The sequence below is a fragment of the Tachypleus tridentatus genome, chromosome 7 (assembly GCF_004210375.1).
Source record: "Tachypleus tridentatus isolate NWPU-2018 chromosome 7, ASM421037v1, whole genome shotgun sequence".
Taxonomy (NCBI): domain Eukaryota; kingdom Metazoa; phylum Arthropoda; class Merostomata; order Xiphosura; family Limulidae; genus Tachypleus; species Tachypleus tridentatus.
Genome location: NC_134831.1, coordinates 74,738,102 through 74,758,313, shown reverse-complemented (window position 1 = coordinate 74,758,313; position 20,212 = coordinate 74,738,102). Strand labels below are relative to the sequence as shown.

At 31.9% G+C, this 20,212-nt stretch overlaps 1 protein-coding gene across 2 annotated transcripts in view; it reads right to left on the bottom strand.

Annotated features, from left to right (window-relative positions):
- Window positions 1–11,121: 11,121 nt before the first annotated feature.
- Window positions 11,122–20,212, bottom strand: part of LOC143255987 (uncharacterized) — a 46,148-nt gene continuing 37,057 nt past the window's right edge. For both annotated transcript variants that reach the window (XM_076512496.1, XM_076512497.1), the window contains one exon: window positions 11,122–18,577. In XM_076512496.1, coding sequence (XP_076368611.1) covers window positions 17,847–18,577 — 731 coding nt within the window. In that variant the 3' untranslated portion in view covers window positions 11,122–17,846. The remainder of the gene's footprint in view (window positions 18,578–20,212) is intronic.

Here is a 20,212-nt window from a genome sequence, read left to right as displayed (position 1 = left end):
CGAAGTTTTTTCACTACTCATTCAAGCCGTTTCAAACTTTATTATAAACTGGTTAAAATGTTCTACACGTGTAACGAAGTTTCTTTCACTACTCACTCAAGCCTTTCAAACTTTATTGTAAACTGGTTAAAATGTTCTACACGTGCAACGAAGTTTCTTTCACTACTCACTCAAGCCATTTCAAACGTTATTCTAAACTGGTTAAAATGTTCTATACGTGCAACGAAGTTTCATTCACTACTCATTCAAGCCGTTTCAAACTTTATTATAAACTGGTTAACATGTTCTACACGTGCAACGTAGTTTCTTTCACTACTCATTCAAGCCGTTTCAAACTTTATTATAAACTGGTTAAAATGTTCTACACGTGTAATGAAGTTTCTTTCATTACTCACTCAAGCCGTTTCAAACTTTATTATAAACTGGTTAAAATGTTCTACACGTGCAACGAAGTTTCTTTCACTACTCATTCAAGCCGTTTCAAACTTTATTATAAACTGGTTAAAATGTTCTACACGTGTAATGAAGTTTCTTTCACTACTCATTCAAGTCGTTTCAAACTGTATTATAAACTGGTTAAAATGTTCTACACGTGTAATGAAGTTTCTTTCACTACTCACTCAAGCCATTTCAAACTTTATTATAAACTGGTTAAAATGTTCTACACGTGCAACGAAGTTTCTTTCACTACTCATTCAAGCCGTTTCAAACTTTATTATAAACTGGTTAAAATGTTCTACACGTGCAACGAAGTTTCTTTCACTACTCATTCAAGCCGTTTCAAACTGTATTATAAACTGGTTAAAATGTTCTACACGTGTAATGAAGTTTCTTTCACTACTCACTCAAGCCATTTCAAACTTTATTATAAACTGGTTAAAATGTTCTACACGTGCAACGAAGTTTCTTTCATTACTCATTCAAGCCGTTTCAAACTTTATTATAAACTGGTTAAAATGTTCTACACGTGTAATGAAGTTTCTTTCACTAGTCACTCAAGCCATTTCAAACTTTATTATAAACTGGTTAAATGTTCTACACGTACAACGAAGTTTCTTTCAGTACTCATTCAAGCCGTTTTAAACATTATTATAAACTGGTTAAAATGTTCTACACGTGCAACGAAGTTTCTTTCACTACTCATTCAAGCCGTTTCAAACTTTATTATAAACTGGTTAAAATGTTCTACACGTGTAATGAAGTTTCTTTCACTACTCATTCAAGCCATTTCAAACTTTATTATAAACTGGTTAAAATGTTCTACATGTGCAACGAAGTTTCTTTCACTACTCATTCAAGCCGTTTCAAACTTTATTATAAACTTGTTAAAATGTTCTACACGTGCAACGAAGTTTCTTTCACTACTCGTTCAAGCCGTTTCAAACTTTATTATAAACTGGTTAAAATGTTCTACACGTGTAATGAAGTTTCTTTCACTACATTCAAGCCGTTTCAAACGTTATTATAAACTGGTTAAAATGTTCTACACGTGTAATGAAGTTTCTTTCACTACTCACTCAAGCCATTTCAAACTTTATTATAAACTGGTTAAAATGTTCTACACGTGCAACAAAGTTTCTTTCACTACTCATTCAAGCCGTTTCAAACGTTATTATAAACTGGTTAAAATGTTCTACACGTGTAATGAAGTTTCTTTCACTACTCACTCAAGCCATTTCAATCTTTATTATAAAATGGGTTAAAATGTTCTACACGTGCAACGAAGTTTCTTTCATTACTCATTCAAGCCGTTTCCAAATATTATTTACTTTAATAAAAACGTGGGTTCCTCGTCATCAAATTTGAATGCTCTTTCTTTTCGTTCGTAACTATCTTTTAATCTCCACTAACCAACTTTTCTTCCTACTATTCACGAATCCTATTGGTAACCTCCAATCTTTCCACACCATCATGGTCTTGACCACTTGTTGCCATTCGTAACCTTTTCTTAATCTCTAATCGACCATTTCTTTTTGTCTTTTTTAACTGGAGGATCTTCAGTGTTCTTAGTTATGAACCCTAAATATTTGAACTTTTCTTGTTTAACTATGTCTCCATTTATCAACATTGTCTTCAATAACTCCCTATTCAATGCCTTCCTCATGGACTTATAACGCTGAAAACCTAGTTTCGATACTCGTGATGACCACAACACAGATAACCAATTGCGTTTTGTCGTGCTTAACAACAAACAAAATCCTTTAATGAGGTATCTCCCATTCCTCTCTTTCGATTAGTAGTCTTCTCTGCAAATCCTAACTGTCTCATGTCCGACTACAGTTCCTCCACCAAGATCTTCCAACTTGTATCTCACAATATCTTCTGCATAAACATTAAATAAGTTAGGTGACATAGAACATGCATGACGATCTCCTTTTCCACTTAAACCAATTTAAAATGAAACTACTTCTTATCGCTTGCTTGCAACACTCCTATGATTCGTTAATAATAAGTCTGGGAGCTTCATTCTGTCCACAGCTTCCCAAATTATTTTGTGTGTGTGTGCTAAATACAGTCTTCCTTTCTTTGATTTTTGAATTTCGTGCAAAGCTGCATGAGGGCTATCTGCGCTATCCGTTCTTAATTTAGAAATGTAAGTCTAGATGGACGGCAGCTAATCACCACCATTTACCGCCAACTCTTAGGCTACTCTTTTATTAACGAAAGGCAGGGTTGACTGTAACTATATAACGCCACCACGGTTGAAAGGGCGAGCATGTTTAGTGTGACGGGGATTCGAATCCGTGACCCTCAGACTATGAGTAGAGCTCTTTAACCACCTGGGTCAAAAATAACTTTAAATATTTTGAAACCCGATAGAATCCTTAGAGTCAACTTAATTATATTTTTTTCCTAAAGAAAACGAATAAATTCAACTAAATCAAAATTAGGCCTTTCAAGCTGTTCGGGTCTTTAGTAACTTTTAATTTTTCAGTAGCAAAATAAATGTGGTAAAATACAGAACTTAATCGAAATTTATAATGAAACTCGTTATTTGTTTGTGAATTTCGCACAAAGCTACACGAGGGATATCTGCGCTAGCCGTCCCTAATTTAGCAGTGTAAGACTAAAAGGAAAGCAGCTATGCACTACCACCCACCACCAACTCTTGGGCTACTCCTTTAACAACGAATAGTGGGATTAATCGTAGCCTTATAACGCCCCCACAGCTGAAAAAACGCGCATGATTGGTGGGAAGGGTATTTGAACCCGCGACCCTCAGATTATGAGTCGAGCGCCCTAAACACCCGCCCTTGCTGGGCCCGTAAAAGTGATTGAAACAGGATATTAAGGGCACAGTTCAAGATCATTAGATAATCTAGTATTTATTTTACAGTCAAAGAGTATCTTGTGTTTATTGTTTATTTTATTGTTTAATTTGTTTGTTCGTAATTAATAACAAAACTACACAACGGGCTATCAATGCTTCACCTACCACGGGTATCGACACCCGGTTTCTAGCGTTGTAAGTCAGCAGATGTACCGCTGTTCCACTGAGGAATTATTCTTCAATTTAAAATAATGCAATTCTTTTTTCGAAGTTTTTCATGTGTTTCAAAACTATTTCTACTACATAAAAATAATAGTATTTATGATACAACTTGACTAAATATCTTATAATTAGTAGGCTATTTTATGAATGTTTTCTAAAACGAATGTACTTTCATATGGATGTATTTGTACCTTATCCCACTTATCCAGTGGACCAAAGTTCCTCCAATAACGCTATTCGTCTCATTTAATTACGTGCAAATTAAAAAGCGGAACATATGTTTTATTGCCAGTTCACAACGAGGTCAAAGATCTTAACTTCTTCAGAACATACACCCTCTTTATATCTGTTTGTTATGCCTACATGCATATATTGCCCTAGAAACGAAGTCACAAATGTATTGATAAAGCCAAGAGAAACCATTAGGCTTAATGCTTTCCTGTAGCGACAGCAAACACATATTTTTTATAATGGCAGCAAATTCTTGCTTTGAATAAAATTAATTGTCTATGAGACTACTCTCATCATATATATCCTGAACTTAATGTATTAATAAATCGAATAATATTTAAAGATGAAAGAATGTTGCTATTTTACGACGTTAGAAAGGTTTAGTTTCTTTGTTGTTAAGCCTAAAACTACACAATGGAGTATTAGCAACCTGCCTACCGCCATGCATATTGAAAACTGATTTTTAGCGTCTTCAGTATGTTAATTTACCGCCGAGCTACTGAGGGGTGGTGGGGCTAGAAAGTAGTGTGCTTCTTCAGAAAAGAGAGTTATTCTACATCCAGTCCTATATACCCACGTTCAAAAGATACACTATCAATCATCAAAATATTCAAAACGCTAACATTCGATCAACATTTCCACTGGATAAAAGGTTAGTTTTTATTTTCAAAGTAGAGTAGAAAAGTAGTTAGAGGCCCCGGCATGGCCAGGTGGTTAAGGTGCTCCACTCGCAATTCGAGAGTTCCAGGTTCGAATCCTCGTCACACCAAACATGCTCGCTCTTTCAGCCGTGGGTGCGTCAATCCCACTATTCGTTGATAAAAGTGTCGCCCAAGAATTGGCAGTGGGTTGTGATGACCAGCTGCCTTCCCTCTAGTCTTACACTGCTGAATTAGGGACGGTAAGCGCAGATAGCCCTCGTGTGGCTTTGCGCGGAATTCAAAAACAAACGAACAAAATAGATATTTTGGTTATTGCACAGAAACTAGTCCTAATCACGCGCGTAACGGGGCTGTTCGAGGAGTTCGGCCGAACGCCCTATTTTTGTGCTGTAAAAAATAAGCTTATATAATTACAGTTCATCTGTCCATGGTATTTAACGTTTTGTGTATAGTTTACAATCTTCGGATAAAACATTAGCATTTTATTAGCTAGAAATAATCGCTAGCCTCCAAAACACCAGCATGCAAACATGCTGGTTTGTTCACATGATATGTGGGATTAGGGCCTTCTTTCAAACATTCTGCATAAGGTTCAGTAATTATATATATATATATATATATATATATATATATATAACATTTTATTCGTTTTTTATTATTCTTTCAGCTGTTTTTAATGACAGACACAAGCGTTTGATTTATTTTTCAAAATTACCAGCAATTACAACGTCTGCATGTCTATATTCTAACTGATAAAAATAACATTTTTGTAGCTCAATTTTCTTCAAGAAGATGATCAAATTTAAAACTGAACTAGCTACTGTTCTTATAGATAGAAGTAAACAATATATAAATGAACAAGTTACCGTCCTAATAGATAAAAAGTAAACAATATATAAATGAACAAGTTACCGTCCTAATAGATAAAAAGTAAACAATATATAAATGAACAAGTTACCGTCCTAATAGATAAAAAGTAAACAATATTTAAATGAACTAGTTAGCGTCCTAATAGATAAAAAGTAAACAATATATAAATGATCTAGTTACCGTCCTAATAGATAAAAAGTAAACAATATTTAAATGAACTAGTTACCGTCCTAATAGATAACAAGTAAACAATATTTAAATGAACTAGTTACCGTCCTAATAGATAACAAGTAAACAATATTTAAATGAACAAGTTAACGTCCTAATAGATAAAAAGTAAACAATATTTAAATAAACAAGTTAACGTCCTAATAGATAAAAAATAAACAATACTTAAATGAACTAGTTAGCGTCCTAATAGATAAAAAGTAAACAATATTTAAATGGACCAGTTACCGTCCTAATAGATAAAAATTAAACAATATTTAAATGAACAAGTTAACGTTCTAATAGATAAAAAGTAAACAATATTTAAATGAACTAGTTAGCGTCCTAATAGATAAAAAGCAAACAATATTTAAATGAACTAGTTACCGTCCTAATAGATAAAAAGTAAACAATATATAAATGAACAAGTTACCGTCCTAATAGATAAAAAGTAAACAATATTTAAATGAACAAGTTACCGTCCTAATAGATAAAAAGTAAACAATATTTAAATGAACTAGTTACCGTCCTAATAGATAACAAGTAAACAATATTTAAATGAACTAGTTACCGTCCTAATAGATAACAAGTAAACAATATTTAAATGAACAAGTTAACGTCCTAATAGATAAAAAGTAAACAATATTTAAATAAACAAGTTAACGTCCTAATAGATAAAAAATAAACAATGCTTAAATGAACTAGTTAGCGTCCTAATAGATAAAAAGTAAACAATATTTAAATGGACCAGTTACCGTCCTAATAGATAAAAATTAAACAATATTTAAATGAACAAGTTAACGTTCTAATAGATAAAAAGTAAACAATATTTAAATGAACTAGTTAGCGTCCTAATAGATAAAAAGCAAACAATATTTAAATGAACTAGTTACCGTCCTAATAGATAAAAAGTAAACAATATTTAAATGAACTAGTTACCGTCCTAATAGATAAAAAGTAAACAATATTTAAATGAACTAGTTACCGTCCTAATAGATAAAAAATAAACAATATTCAAATGAACTAGATACCGTCCTAATAGATAAAAAGTAAACAATATTTAAATGAACTAGTTACCGTCCTAATAGATAAAAAGTAAACAATATTTAAATGATCTAGTTACCGTCCTAATAGATAAAAAGTAAACAATATTTAAATGAACTAGTTACCGTCCTAATAGATAAAAAAGTAAACAATATTTAAATGAACTAGTTACCGTCCTAATATATAAAAAGTAAACAATATTTAAATGAACTAGTTACCGTCCTAATAGATAAAAAATAAACAATATTCAAATGAACTAGTTACCGTCCTAATAGATAAAAAGTAAACAATATTTAAATGAACTAGTTACCGTCCTAATAGATAAAAAGTAAACAATATTTAAATGAACTAGTTACCGTCCTAATAGATAAAAAGTAAACAATATTTAAATGAACTAGTTACCGTCCTAATATATAAAAAGTTAACAATATATAAATGAACTAGTTACCGTCCTAATAGATAAAAAAGCAAACAGTATTTAAATGAACTAGTTACCGTACTAATAGATAAAAAGTAAACAATATTTAAATGAACTAGTTAGCGTCCTAATAGATAAAAAGTAAACAATATTTAAATAAACAAGTTAACGTCCTAATAGATAAAAAATAAACAATACTTAAATGAACTAGTTAGCGTCCTAATAGATAAAAAGTAAACAATATTTAAATGGACCAGTTACCGTCCTAATAGATAAAATGAACTAGTTACCGTTCTAATTAAACAATATTTAAATGAACTAGTTACCGTTCTAATAGATAAAAAGTAAACAATATTTAAATGAACTAGTTAGCGTCCTAATAGATAAAAAGCAAACAATATTTAAATGAACTAGTTACCGTCCTAATAGATAAAAAGTAAACAATATTTAAATGAACTAGTTACCGTCCTAATAGATAAAAAGTAAACAATATTTAAATGAACTAGTTACCGTCCTAATAGATAAAAAATAAACAATATTCAAATGAACTAGATACCGTCCTAATAGATAAAAAGTAAACAATATTTAAATGAACTAGTTACCGTCCTAATAGATAAAAAGTAAACAATATTTAAATGAACTAGTTACCGTCCTAATAGATAAAAAGTAAACAATATTTAAATGAACTAGTTACCGTCCTAATAGATAAAAAGTAAACAATATTTAAATGAACTAGTTACCGTCCTAATATATAAAAAGTAAACAATATTTAAATGAACTAGTTACCGTCCTAATAGATAAAAAATAAACAATATTCAAATGAACTAGATACCGTCCTAATAGATAAAAAGTAAACAATATTTAAATGAACTAGTTACCGTCCTAATAGATAAAAAGTAAACAATATTTAAATGAACTAGTTACCGTCCTAATAGATAAAAAGTAAACAATATTTAAATGAACTAGTTACCGTCCTAATATATAAAAAGTTAACAATATATAAATGATCTAGTTACCGTCCTAATAGATAAAAAGCAAACAGTATTTAAATGAACTAGTTACCGTCCTAATAGATAAAAAGTAAACAATATTTAAATGAACTAGTTAGCGTCCTAATAGATAAAAAGTAAACAATATATAAATGATCTAGTTACCGTCCTAATAGATAAAAAGTAAACAATATTTAAATGAACTAGTTACCGTCCTAATAGATAAAAATTAAACAATATTTAAATGAACTAGTTACCGTTCTAATAGATAAAAAGTAAACAATATTTAAATGAACTAGTTAGCGTCCTAATAGATAAAAAGCAAACAATATTTAAATGAACTAGTTACCGTCCTAATAGATAAAAAGTAAACAATATTTAAATGAACTAGTTACCGTCCTAATAGATAAAAAGTAAACAATATTTAAATGAACTAGTTACCGTCCTAATAGATAAAAAATAAACAATATTCAAATGAACTAGATACCGTCCTAATAGATAAAAAGTAAACAATATTTAAATGAACTAGTTACCGTCCTAATAGATAAAAAGTAAACAATATTCAAATGAACTAGATACCGTCCTAATAGATAAAAAAAAAATAGTAAACAATATTTAAATGAACTAGTTACCGTCCTAATAGATAAAAAAGTAAACAATATTTAAATGAACTAGTTACCGTCCTAATAGATAAAAACCGTCCTAATAGATAAAAAAGTAAACAATATTTAAATGAACTAGTTACCGTTCTAATAGATAAAAAGTAAACAATATTTAAATGAACTAGTTACCGTCCTAATAGATAAAAAGTAAACAATATTTAAATGAACTAGTTACCGTCCTAATAGATAAAAAGTAAAGAATATTTAAATGAACTAGTTAGCGTCCTAATAGATAAAAAGTAAAGAATATTTAAATGAGCTAGTTAGCGTCCTAATAGATAAAAAGTAAACAATATTTAAAAGAACTAGTTACCGTCCTAATAGATAAAAAGTAAACAACATTTAAATGAACTAGTTACCGTTCTAATAGATAAAAAGTAAACAATATTTAAATGAACTAGTTACCGTCCTAATAGATAAAAAGTAAACAATATTTAAATGAACTAGTTTCCGTTCTAATAGATAAAAAATAAACAATATTTAAATGTAATAGTTACCGTCCTAATAGATAAAAAGTAAACAATATTTTCCGTTCTTTCCGGCGTCAATGACACTATTTTTTCCCCCCGAGAATAAATTTAAAAAATTTATCCTGCGTCTTCCAGGCTGAAAGTTACATTGCTCATAGGCCTAAACCAAAGCTTAGAGGAAACGTTTTGACACCAAACAATAATCCAAGCCCCTGTATACGACCCAGAATGAAATGTATAAATTTAGTATTAAATAAGAAATAAATAAACAAAAACATGTCACCGTACATCTGGTGCTGTAATAATGGCACTCTTTTTATTTACTCAGGCTTAGAATAATGTTATTCTAGTGGTAATATGAGGTACACACTTTCAAAGGTAGATATGATAAATATATAGCTCACAAAATACAAAAAGAGACCAATAGGATTTATATACCGTAAGTCACTAAACAACCCACGAAACATCTTGATAAGATTGGTGGAAGTGATGCAACATTATTATTATGTTTATCTTTTTTTTTCTTCAAAAGTTAGCTAATCAAAATGACGGTGCGTCTTGAGAAATGTTTGTTTGTTTGTTTTTTGAATTTCGCGCAAAGCTACTCGAGGGCTATCTGCGCTATCCGTCCCTAATTTAGCAGTGTAAGACTAGAGGAAAGGCAGCTACTCATCACCAACCATCGCCAACTCTTAAGCTACTTTTTTACCAACGAATAATGGGATTGATCGTACCGTTATAACGCCCCCACGGCTGAAAGAGCGAGCATGTTTGGTGCGATCGCGATTCGAACCCGCGACCCTCGGATTACACGTCGAATGTCTTAACACTCTTGGCCATGCCGGGCCCAAGTCTTGAGAAATACGGTAAATGAACTACTTACTATCATTATAGATAAAAGATAAACTAAATATTTCACAGTATTCGAATGTTTAATAAAATCCACGCTTAACGTCTTTTTTCTTGGAACGTTTTCATTGTTAGTAGTACATGAGAATTTTGTTTTCAATTATTTTATTTCTTAAACCCCTAGTGATTATTATCTCACATGTTAGGCCCGGTATGGCCATTTGGTTAAGACACTCGACTCGTAATCTGAGAGTTGCGGGATTGAATCCCTATCACACCAAACACGCTCGTCATTTTAGAAGTGGGGGGTTATAAATGTGACAGTTAATCTCACTATTCGTTGGTAAAACAGTAACCCATGAGTTGGCGGTGGGTGGTGATGACTAGCTGCCTTCCCTTTAGTCTTACACTCCTAAATTAGGGAAGGCTAGCGCAGATAGCCCTCGTGTAGCTTTGTGCGAAATTTAAAAACAAACAAGCTTTACATGTTTTTACCGAAAACAGTAGAATATGTAAAAAAGACAAAACAGTTATACTGTATTACACGCCCAGGGTTGTCTACCACTACGTTTACAATGTCACACCACCTTTCATAATCATCAGAGGGTTGTTTAGATTCATTGTGGTTTAGATTCAAGGTCGCTATATTTTAATATGATCAATGATAGTATTATACTGTCATTCATAATTTATCAATAGTTAGTAATTCATTATTCTGTTCATAGTATAAACTTTACAGTGCGCTGATCGTGCAGAACTTGGTATATTAGCTCTCTACGTCTTCTAATTATCTAGATTGTTTGTTTGTTTTGGAATTTCGCACAAAGCTACTCGAGGGCTATCTGTGCTAGCCGTCCCTAATTTAACAGTGTAAGACAAGAGGGAAGGCAGCTAGTCATCACCACCCACCGCCAACTCTTGGGCTACTCTTTTACCAAAGAATAGGGGGATTGACCGTCACATGATACGCCCTCACGGCTGGGAGGGCGAGCATGTTTAGCGCGACGCGGGCGCGAACCCGCGACCCTTGGATTAGGAGTCGCACGCCTTACGCGCTTGGCCATGCCAGGCCTAAATATCTAGATAAACTATTGCGGGTTAAAATACAAAACGTGATCTCAATAAGTCAACTTGAGGATGAAATTGCAAATCGGTTAAATAACATTCATAACATTTCAAAATACTTATATTAGAGATAAAAAAGATAGACTCGCACAAAACAAAAATATAGTGCAGTAATAATTCATCTTTATTCTGTGATAATTATTATAAAATACATTTTTTTTTGTCTCTTTCCTACAAATGCAGAAAGGCTCGGCTGGAATCAATTATATAGGCAGGAAACTACCATTCATAAAATAAGTGGAGTGGCCTATCTTGTTTCTAAAGACATGGCACACTACTGAATAGTCGACTCTATGTGGCAAAGTTCATTTCTTACATGAACGTGAAACCAATTCCATGTAGTTGTTGTTTTTTTTTAAACTGTATATAAGTACTTTTAGCTCTAAAACATAAACTTTAACAAAGTTTTCCTGAAAAAATCACATCGATACAGATTGCAGACATAACCAATAGAATTACCGGTTTCAAGCGAAAATCTACGTAATAATTACAACCAATCAAAAGTCGCTCTTTCGTTTTACAAGAAACATCAAGTAAAAAAAACAAAACAAAAATACGAAGTTCTATAAAATTGTATCACCATAAATTATGTTAAATTATTTAAGTCGATTTAATTGCGTTGAAACTGATATGTTAAGGAGATGCTTGCATTCAGTGATAAATGTAACAGTTTGACTAAAGTGTTGACTGTCCACGAAAAACGTTTTAAAGAAATAACACAAGACGTATTTGAAATCGTAAATTATCATTAAAGTAAGGACGGCGAGTTTACCTGTTACAAATCAATACGTATTAGATTTATACAAGGAAAAATTAAATAATTGCAAATTGGAACAGAAAGAGGCGTTTTGGAAGTTTCGATTCTTCGGTTCATATAATCAGCGTAATAAATCTTACTAAAAATAATATCACGAATTATTTATTCTTAATGCGAAATAAAAGTAACACAAAAGCACTTTAAGCAATTTATCTATATACAAATATGGAATCATTCACAATATAAAGGTTCCGGAGAATTTCGCAAAGGCACCGTTTGAAAGCGTGTTACTCAAGATCCTAGTTATATGTCAAGTAAATGTCATTCTTTCAGAAGTTGCAGGGCAGATAAACATACTGCAAGATATGCATCAAATGTAAAAATAGAGATGTCATACTACAAAAACGCGTTAAATGAACGTCAGAAGTTCAGTCTCGGAATGAACGAGAAGATATCCAACTGATTAATACAGCATACGTATTATCAATATCTTTATCACTATTTATCTTTATAAGTATGGAAAGGTAATAATATAGTTTATGGAATGTATGCGTTATTACGTGTTAAAGGACGGTATCTCTTATACTATTTCTTTCTACTATTTATTTTGTACTATTCAAAACGTCATGGATATCGTGATACCTATGCCCTATGAACCAGAAACACTGGGAGAAACGTTTTCTGCATCAACATATGTTATATTTACAGAGAGCCGTTTGATTTTGATTATTGGTCAGTCATTAACTGAGGGACCATTTCATTTATGCACAAGGTACATAGTGGTATTTAAAAGTATAAGTTACTAAAACCAACTGTTATTTAAAATCTAAAAGATGGAATTGTTCTGAATAAAAACAAATTTTAAAACTAAAATAACTCATGTAAAAATAGCCAAAATTAAGAAAGTTAAGTGTTTACGTCAGGCTAGTTAACTAAGAAGTAACAATTCCAAATAGCAACAATTAACTTAAAAATGTAACAGCTCTAAAAGTCAACTCGGAAGGAAAAGCAATAGTGACAATAGTTATGTTTACGAAAAAAAATAACAGTAGTAAATAACGAAGATGGAAGGAAATCTTATGGAAAGAAATAACAATACTAAATAATAAATAATTATTAAAAATAGTAGTAAATAACATTAACTTGCCCTAAAGTAGTATGTAATTATATTTGAAAATAAACAAATAATAGTAAATAACGAAGATGGAAGGAAATCTTATGGAGTAAATAATTATTAAAAACATTAACTTGCCCTAAAAGACTGTACATATGCTTCTGCGTCTATATGACACTATCTTCACGAGAAACGATAGAATTAGAGTTTGGACTTATATATACTATATATATACTATATACCTGCAGTTATCCGATTATTTAAACACCATTTATATTCAAACTATCCAGAGTTATAATGCATCTGTCCAACAGTTAATTATTTTGATACCTAGACCAGCTTCCTTTTTTAACATATATCTTTGGTGTTCTTGTTTTTCAATTTTAGTAATTTATCTTATATTTTGTTCTATTTTAATTTCTACCTCGTTTATTAACTCAAAATATATGTTTGACACCCTTTCGTGCGTAAGCTTTAAAAAATCTTTCACCTCAAGTAGTGGAAAAATTTCTTGCCCTCCAGTTATCTATTTTCTGAGCAATCCAGAGCCTCCTGAACTGGGAGATTCATAAGTAACGACATAATGTCAAAAGAGACTAATTAGTCGTTCAGTTCCATGTTTATCTCCGAAATGTTGCTAATTAAAATCAAATGAAATTTGTACTGTATATTCATCAGAGGTTGATAAAAATGAAAATTTGACAGATAAATTTTGATAAAAGGTAAAATGATGAGGTTATATTGTCCACAACAGAATGAAAGGAGTTTTGTGGATGTTTGGTAGAGCAAAAACATTCGGTAAAATGAGTCTTCAGGGTACAAAATCAAATGCATATTTTAAGGTGAAACATGTAGCCATAGATAAAGTATATACACCATAAAATATTGATAGATTATGCCACATACATATCAATAACTTAAGTATGTTAACGTGTACAAGGTTAGAAGGAACATGTAAATTAGATAATATTAGAATTTGTTTACCGTAAGTTCAAGGCTTATCCACAAGAATAGGTAATACAGTAAAAAATTACATGGAATATAGTGTAACATAATAAAACGTATATAGAATATTATGTAGCATTCTCTCCGCATTATAAATTAAATTGTCTCACGAATGCAAAAGACGGATTAGAAAAAAACGATAAATGTGAGATTTATAAAATTCCTTGTGTCTGTGGTCCAGTTTATATTGAACAAAAATTTAAAATTTAAGGGAGATAAAAGCAGGGTACAAAGATATAATGTGAAAAATCAGTATTAATAGAACATGTAATACAAACATCTCATGTCATGGACTGAAACAATAGTAAAGTTTAAAATAGAGAAACTATAGAAATTGAATAAATAAAACAAAGATATGGAATAATAAAGTACTGGGCAAATGTGTTATAGCACTGGATAATTTGAACATAGATGGCTTTTTAATATGCAAATAACTGTGGGTATATACGTCCCAACATTACTTGTATGTTATTTCTAAAAGTAATGTTATATAGACACTGAAACATAAATAAGGTCCTTTAGGGCTACAGTCCTGTTTTCTTAAAATAATTATGTAAGATTTTAACGTTGTATTTCTTTTAATTGTAAATAGAACTATTAAGTGAAAGTTCTATTAAATAAAATGTGACAACAGAGAAACAAAAAAAATGGACATTTAGAAGTGGTAAAGTAAAAGTAATGAAAGACAGCGGGCATACAAGACTGAAATTATAACATTAACGACATTATGAATTAATTATAAGAGCAAATACAGTGATTATTAAGGCACATACTTTCTCTAAAAACTTATTAATTTGTTTTAAGATTTAAACTGGCTACAATATTTGATAGACCAAGTCTGACATTGTATCTTACATATTAAGGTTTGCAGCACGTTGGGAAGGAATTTTGGGACTTCACCCGTACAGCAAATAACAAGGAAAATGAAAGTGCTGGTGTTAAACAAACAACTATTAATTGTTGGGTTTTCCAAATTAGGAAAGAAATAAGACTAAGGAATTTTATGCCTATAAAAATAAAATAGTAGGCTTCTTTTTATAATACTGTAAACTATAGTACTAAATATTAATTATTAGAAAATAAATTAGTGTCTAATGAAACACGCTTTGCAGAAGAAATTATAGTTGAAGTTAAGATGCGCACTTATAAAAGAATCGTTAACTTAGAAATATAAGGCTATTATTACTGATGTGTTTTATTTCATCAGAATTTTTACGTCAAACATGACGAAAATTATGATATAAGAAAATAACGCATTTTCCATATCTTTCTTTGTCTGTACGAATAGCACGGACGTGACTTTGTCCTACTCTCTTGTCGTGCATGCGTGAATTTCATTATAAAATTGATTTGGTTTGGTAGTTTACGTCGTAATTCGAAACGTCCAGCAAAGAAACGTTTGTCTTCAGCGTTGATTTTGTATATCCTTGATATTTAAATTACTGACTACCTTTGTGTGTGTGTGGTATCTAAAATCAACATTTTAACTCTCGCTTGCGTATAGCTTTTCAATATTCGTCTTTAAATTGATACGATAAAATATCCTTCGTTGATATAATTGAGGTTTTGCTAATGAAGCGGCAGATTTTGGCGATCAAAGAAAAATTTAGTCACTTTAACATCTCTTTTATGAAAAAAGGGTTTTTGTAAATCTATAACAGTTTTTACATAATTGACCCAAATTAATCAAATATTTACAGTTGTGTAAGATAGAGAACTTAGTGGAGATTTAAATAAATTTATCGCGCGCTTAACAAACCTCGCGATATTTATTACTCTGTGTAAGTAACGCATTTTAAACATAACAGTTGTTTAAGGCACTGGTAATGTTTACGTAAATCAAACTTTAAGCTTTAAAACAAGTGAGAAGTGAAGAATATTAAAATATATTACAGCTACAGACTGACTAAAAACAGCATGAAAACCGTAGACAATGAAATACCGTACGAATAATGTCCATATGTTTCATACATTTTAACATTCAAGGATGTGTAAGCTATATTATTTACATACGATCGCGAGAAATTATTAAGATATAATCAACTGGTGTAACATAGTGCATTAATAAAAGTTTTTAAGATTAAAAAAACGGAAAGTTGAGATACACCTGGTAACTTGTGGTAAAATATACAACTATTTAAAATATTAAGTACTTCGAATATAGAAACTATACGAATATAATTGTTTATTAAAGGGAACTATGGTAGGACTTACGAATTATAAATGCAATTATAATGTCACTTTTGTCTTGATTACTTTTATTATTAAAGAACTCTATAGTCGCCGAAAACCAAAACAAGCACCATTAACAATTTGTGACCTCATCTCATTTCTTCATATTATTTCCAAATGTAACATGATATACCACAACTAACATAGCGTTATAAACTCTTGTTATATTAGTACTGAGTTCATATCATGGAAATTTAGAGTTTATGATAGCAGTAGGAATGTATTTGATAAAATAAATATTAGAAGTGAAATAGAAAAGCACCCTGTGAAGATCGACTTACGTTGAACAGAACATTAAGTTCTACATTTCATTACAAAATAACAACAACAACAACAAAAATCACGTGTCATATTCAGCACCAATGACACATTTGTTGACGTCTGAGTACAACAAAACGGTACCCAAAAACAATCGTGGATTCATATCACTCATTTTGTCAAAACTTTTGGGTGAATCCCAGCATGTGTCAATTGACTTGTAAGCCATAGATCCATTTCTTGAAGCACATACTTGGTAGAATGCTTGTGTTGCTCTTGTGTTTCACTTTTGCAACATCATTTTGTCACAGCTGATACTACATTGATACGAGACCATCACAGTATGGTAAGTAATATTATACTCAATTATGAAGTTAAACACTTTGAAACACTGCTTGGAGAAACAATAATCATAATAATAACAATAAAAAGAAAATCTAAGCCAGCACTGAATTTTCTTCTTAATGTCAAGTTGATGCTTGTCACGCCACCTACAATCTATATCACAACTTGATTGCAAAGTATTTGTCGCATTCACACTGTGGAGTTGTCCATATCGTGAAACGGTTCCAAACGTAACACCCTTTAAATTCGCAGTCTAATCTCTAGGACATAACGATCCTAAGTATCTGCAATTACGCTTCATATTTTAAACTTTATTTTCGGTTTCTTAAGTACTAGGAGATCTATAGACTGTATTGTGAAGTTATGGAATGGTTTCCACAGATTTATACAACCATGATTACTGTTACTGCACAGATCTGAAATCGAACGAAAACTTTTGCAAAGCTTTAAAGGGTGTGGATTCGTTTCAAATGGACAGTTCAACTGTTTGAATACGACACACACACGCTCACATATATATATATGTATATAACATAACAACGTTATATTAATTAAAACATCCTGTTTGATGGAGATTTTCATTGTAACACAATTACAATTTATATTAATCTACGCTGTACATTGAACAGTGAAAGCTGAATTATGTTTTATTCTAACTCTACATGTCATTACTGACGCATTTATTGTTGTACGAAAAGTTTATAACAAGAAACAAGAGGTTGACAATCGATGTGGTTGACACTGGCCTTCGAGTCACTTGACCAATCATGTGCGATCGTGTCACAGTTAAGTATGTGTATCTCTTTTATTCTGTATGGAAGTCCAGTCTAACCCGTAATGATGGATGTGACAGTTAACAACTGATAAAAATACTTAAGTAGATTCTATAAGCCAGGGTGCCAGGTTAAAATTAAAACACATTCCCATGGCTAATCCAATAATTTGCTTTGTTTTATCCATTAAACATAATAATATCAGAAATAATCTACACCCATTAAAATCGCCTTTCGGAGAGGCACCACCCATCTTAACACATTACGTAGTCTTAGGGTGCAAAAGTATTTTAATTACTGGCACGAAGCACTTGGTTCATCTGCAAAGTACTACAATCATCGTCACATTTTTCTTGTTAGATCTAAAGGAGTTTCCGAAATATTCGCTAGTGGTGAATTTCCTGTTGGATGTGGTGGACTACGCTTGTTAGTCAAGTAAAGGTCGTGACTTGTCATTACTAGAGGTGGGTATTTCTTTACAGACAGGTCAATTGGTGTTTCTTGCTCCGGGGTATCCGCCACGTAATCCATGGCAACTGGCACTCCATCTTGTGATGTTTTCAACACCGGATCAATTTTGTTGACGTCAAGATACCTCTGACAGTAGTTGTAATTTATGTCTGGGCTATAAAGTTTTGTTGACCTGTTGTATCCTTTGGTAAAAAGTGTTCCATTGCTTTGATGAAATAAAAAATTGTTTGGATTCACAGGAGACATGGGCGAAATGGGAGACAGTGGAAGACTGTGATAGCTAATGTTTTCCTTGCGTTCATACGAGTTATTGGACGGTTCGAGATGTCCAAAGTTACCAGGTAACAATTTGGTATCATATACGCTGAAAGGCAAAGAAGACTTCATTAAATGTTTTACATCACAAACATGATTCATTCCATTGGGTGATGTCTTCGAGCTACTGTCTTCTGACTTGATGGAAGAAACCAAATCCTTGTTTTTGTAATGTGACTGTCCATCTGATAAGGCAGCTTGATCGGCTATTCTCCCGTTAAGTTCTGTTTGGTCTTGGATTAAGCAATGTATTTTGAACCAGTTGGATCGACGTCCGTAGCGGGACCCTATAACATAAATCACACCACTCTATTTTGTCATTACAACCTTCATAATTTGTTGAATAGCATGGTAAGTAATATAAAACGTTACATAGAAATTTTCAAACAAAAATAAAGAAAGGTATTTCATATCACTCTATATTCTCACCTACAGATCTATAAATTACACCTTAGTTAAAAAGATTACAAACTGGGCGTAAAAAGGGTTAACAGCAACTAAACATGTTAAATAACAAGGGAAAGACAGACCCATTGACTTATTGAAAGTGTGATTTTGCCTCTCTTCTTAAGAGTTTAATTTGAAATAGAGTGTTAACACAGACATTTTCTAGAAAACTCTGCAGCGAAAAAATGTAAAGTAAACGCGGTTATCCAATCGTTCGTTAGTTTGTTTCGTTGCAAAGTTTAATAGCAGACTACGAGGTGTTTGTGGAGTACTGAATATATTGTTTTCCTTTAATAAAAAGAACAAAAACATGCCACTATCTTATCTTTCAAACCCCATTAAAAATTACCAAACATTTTGATCGATCTGCTAAGCTGTTTAAAATTATGATAATTTAGGGTTAGATTGTTTCTTTGTTTTTTGAATTTCGCACAAAGCTACTCGAGGGCTATCTGCGCTAGCCGTCCCTAATTTAGCAGTGTAAGACTAGAGGGAAAGCAGCTAGTCATCACCACCCACCGCCAACTCTTGGGCTACTCTTTTACCAACGAATAGTGGGATTGACCGTAACATTATAACGCCCCACGGCTGAAAGGGCGAGCATGTTTGGCGCGATGGGGATGCGAACCCGCGACCCTCGGATTACGAGTCGCACGCCTTAACACGCTTGGCCATGCCAAGCCTGTTTAGGGTTAGAATATTATTTGTTAAAATAGATAAAAGCTAATTGATTTCTTATCTTTTCACAACAACCAAACTATCACAATTTTAACTTAATAAATCAGGTATTAGCTTAGTGATTCGAGAACATTAGAATCAACGTTAAAGAGGTGTGAGATAATGCTTTTCAATTTCATTAAGTTTCGTCATGTTCCGGAATAAACTGTTTGAAAGCTGGCCAACTTACTTAAGGCCATTTTTTAATGTTTCAAACAACTAAACCTAGTCTCTCTTTCTAACAAATTCATAGAATAAATAATAAATAAGTAATTATTCAAAGTTACGGTTGCGGTTATAATGTGTTTTTTGGGTTGTAAATCCACTAGGGGGGCATCTCCTTGTTCTGTAAAACTTTTGTTGGCAGTCTGAAGAATTCTACAGTACATTTTTCGTAAGGTTCAGTTGATATTCAAACACTAGTTGAGTACAAGTGTTTCTGTTTGTTATTAAGCAACAAAGCTACACATATGTGCCCTGATTATCGAAGGTATCGAAATCCTATTTTTAACATTATAAGCTTTCGTGATGACGAAAAACCCACTCGAAGTTAAAATATATTTCTGGTATGAGTACTAACACTTACTAATACATCAGAGAACAACGTTTCGACCTGAAGATGGTCTAAAAGTGTTAATACCCATAACAGCCGTCCCGAGATATATCATAAGCTTTCAGACTTATAACTAAACACCAGGGGGATCTACTTACAGAAAATCATATTTATTTTTTTACGATTCAACAACACGTCGTTTATC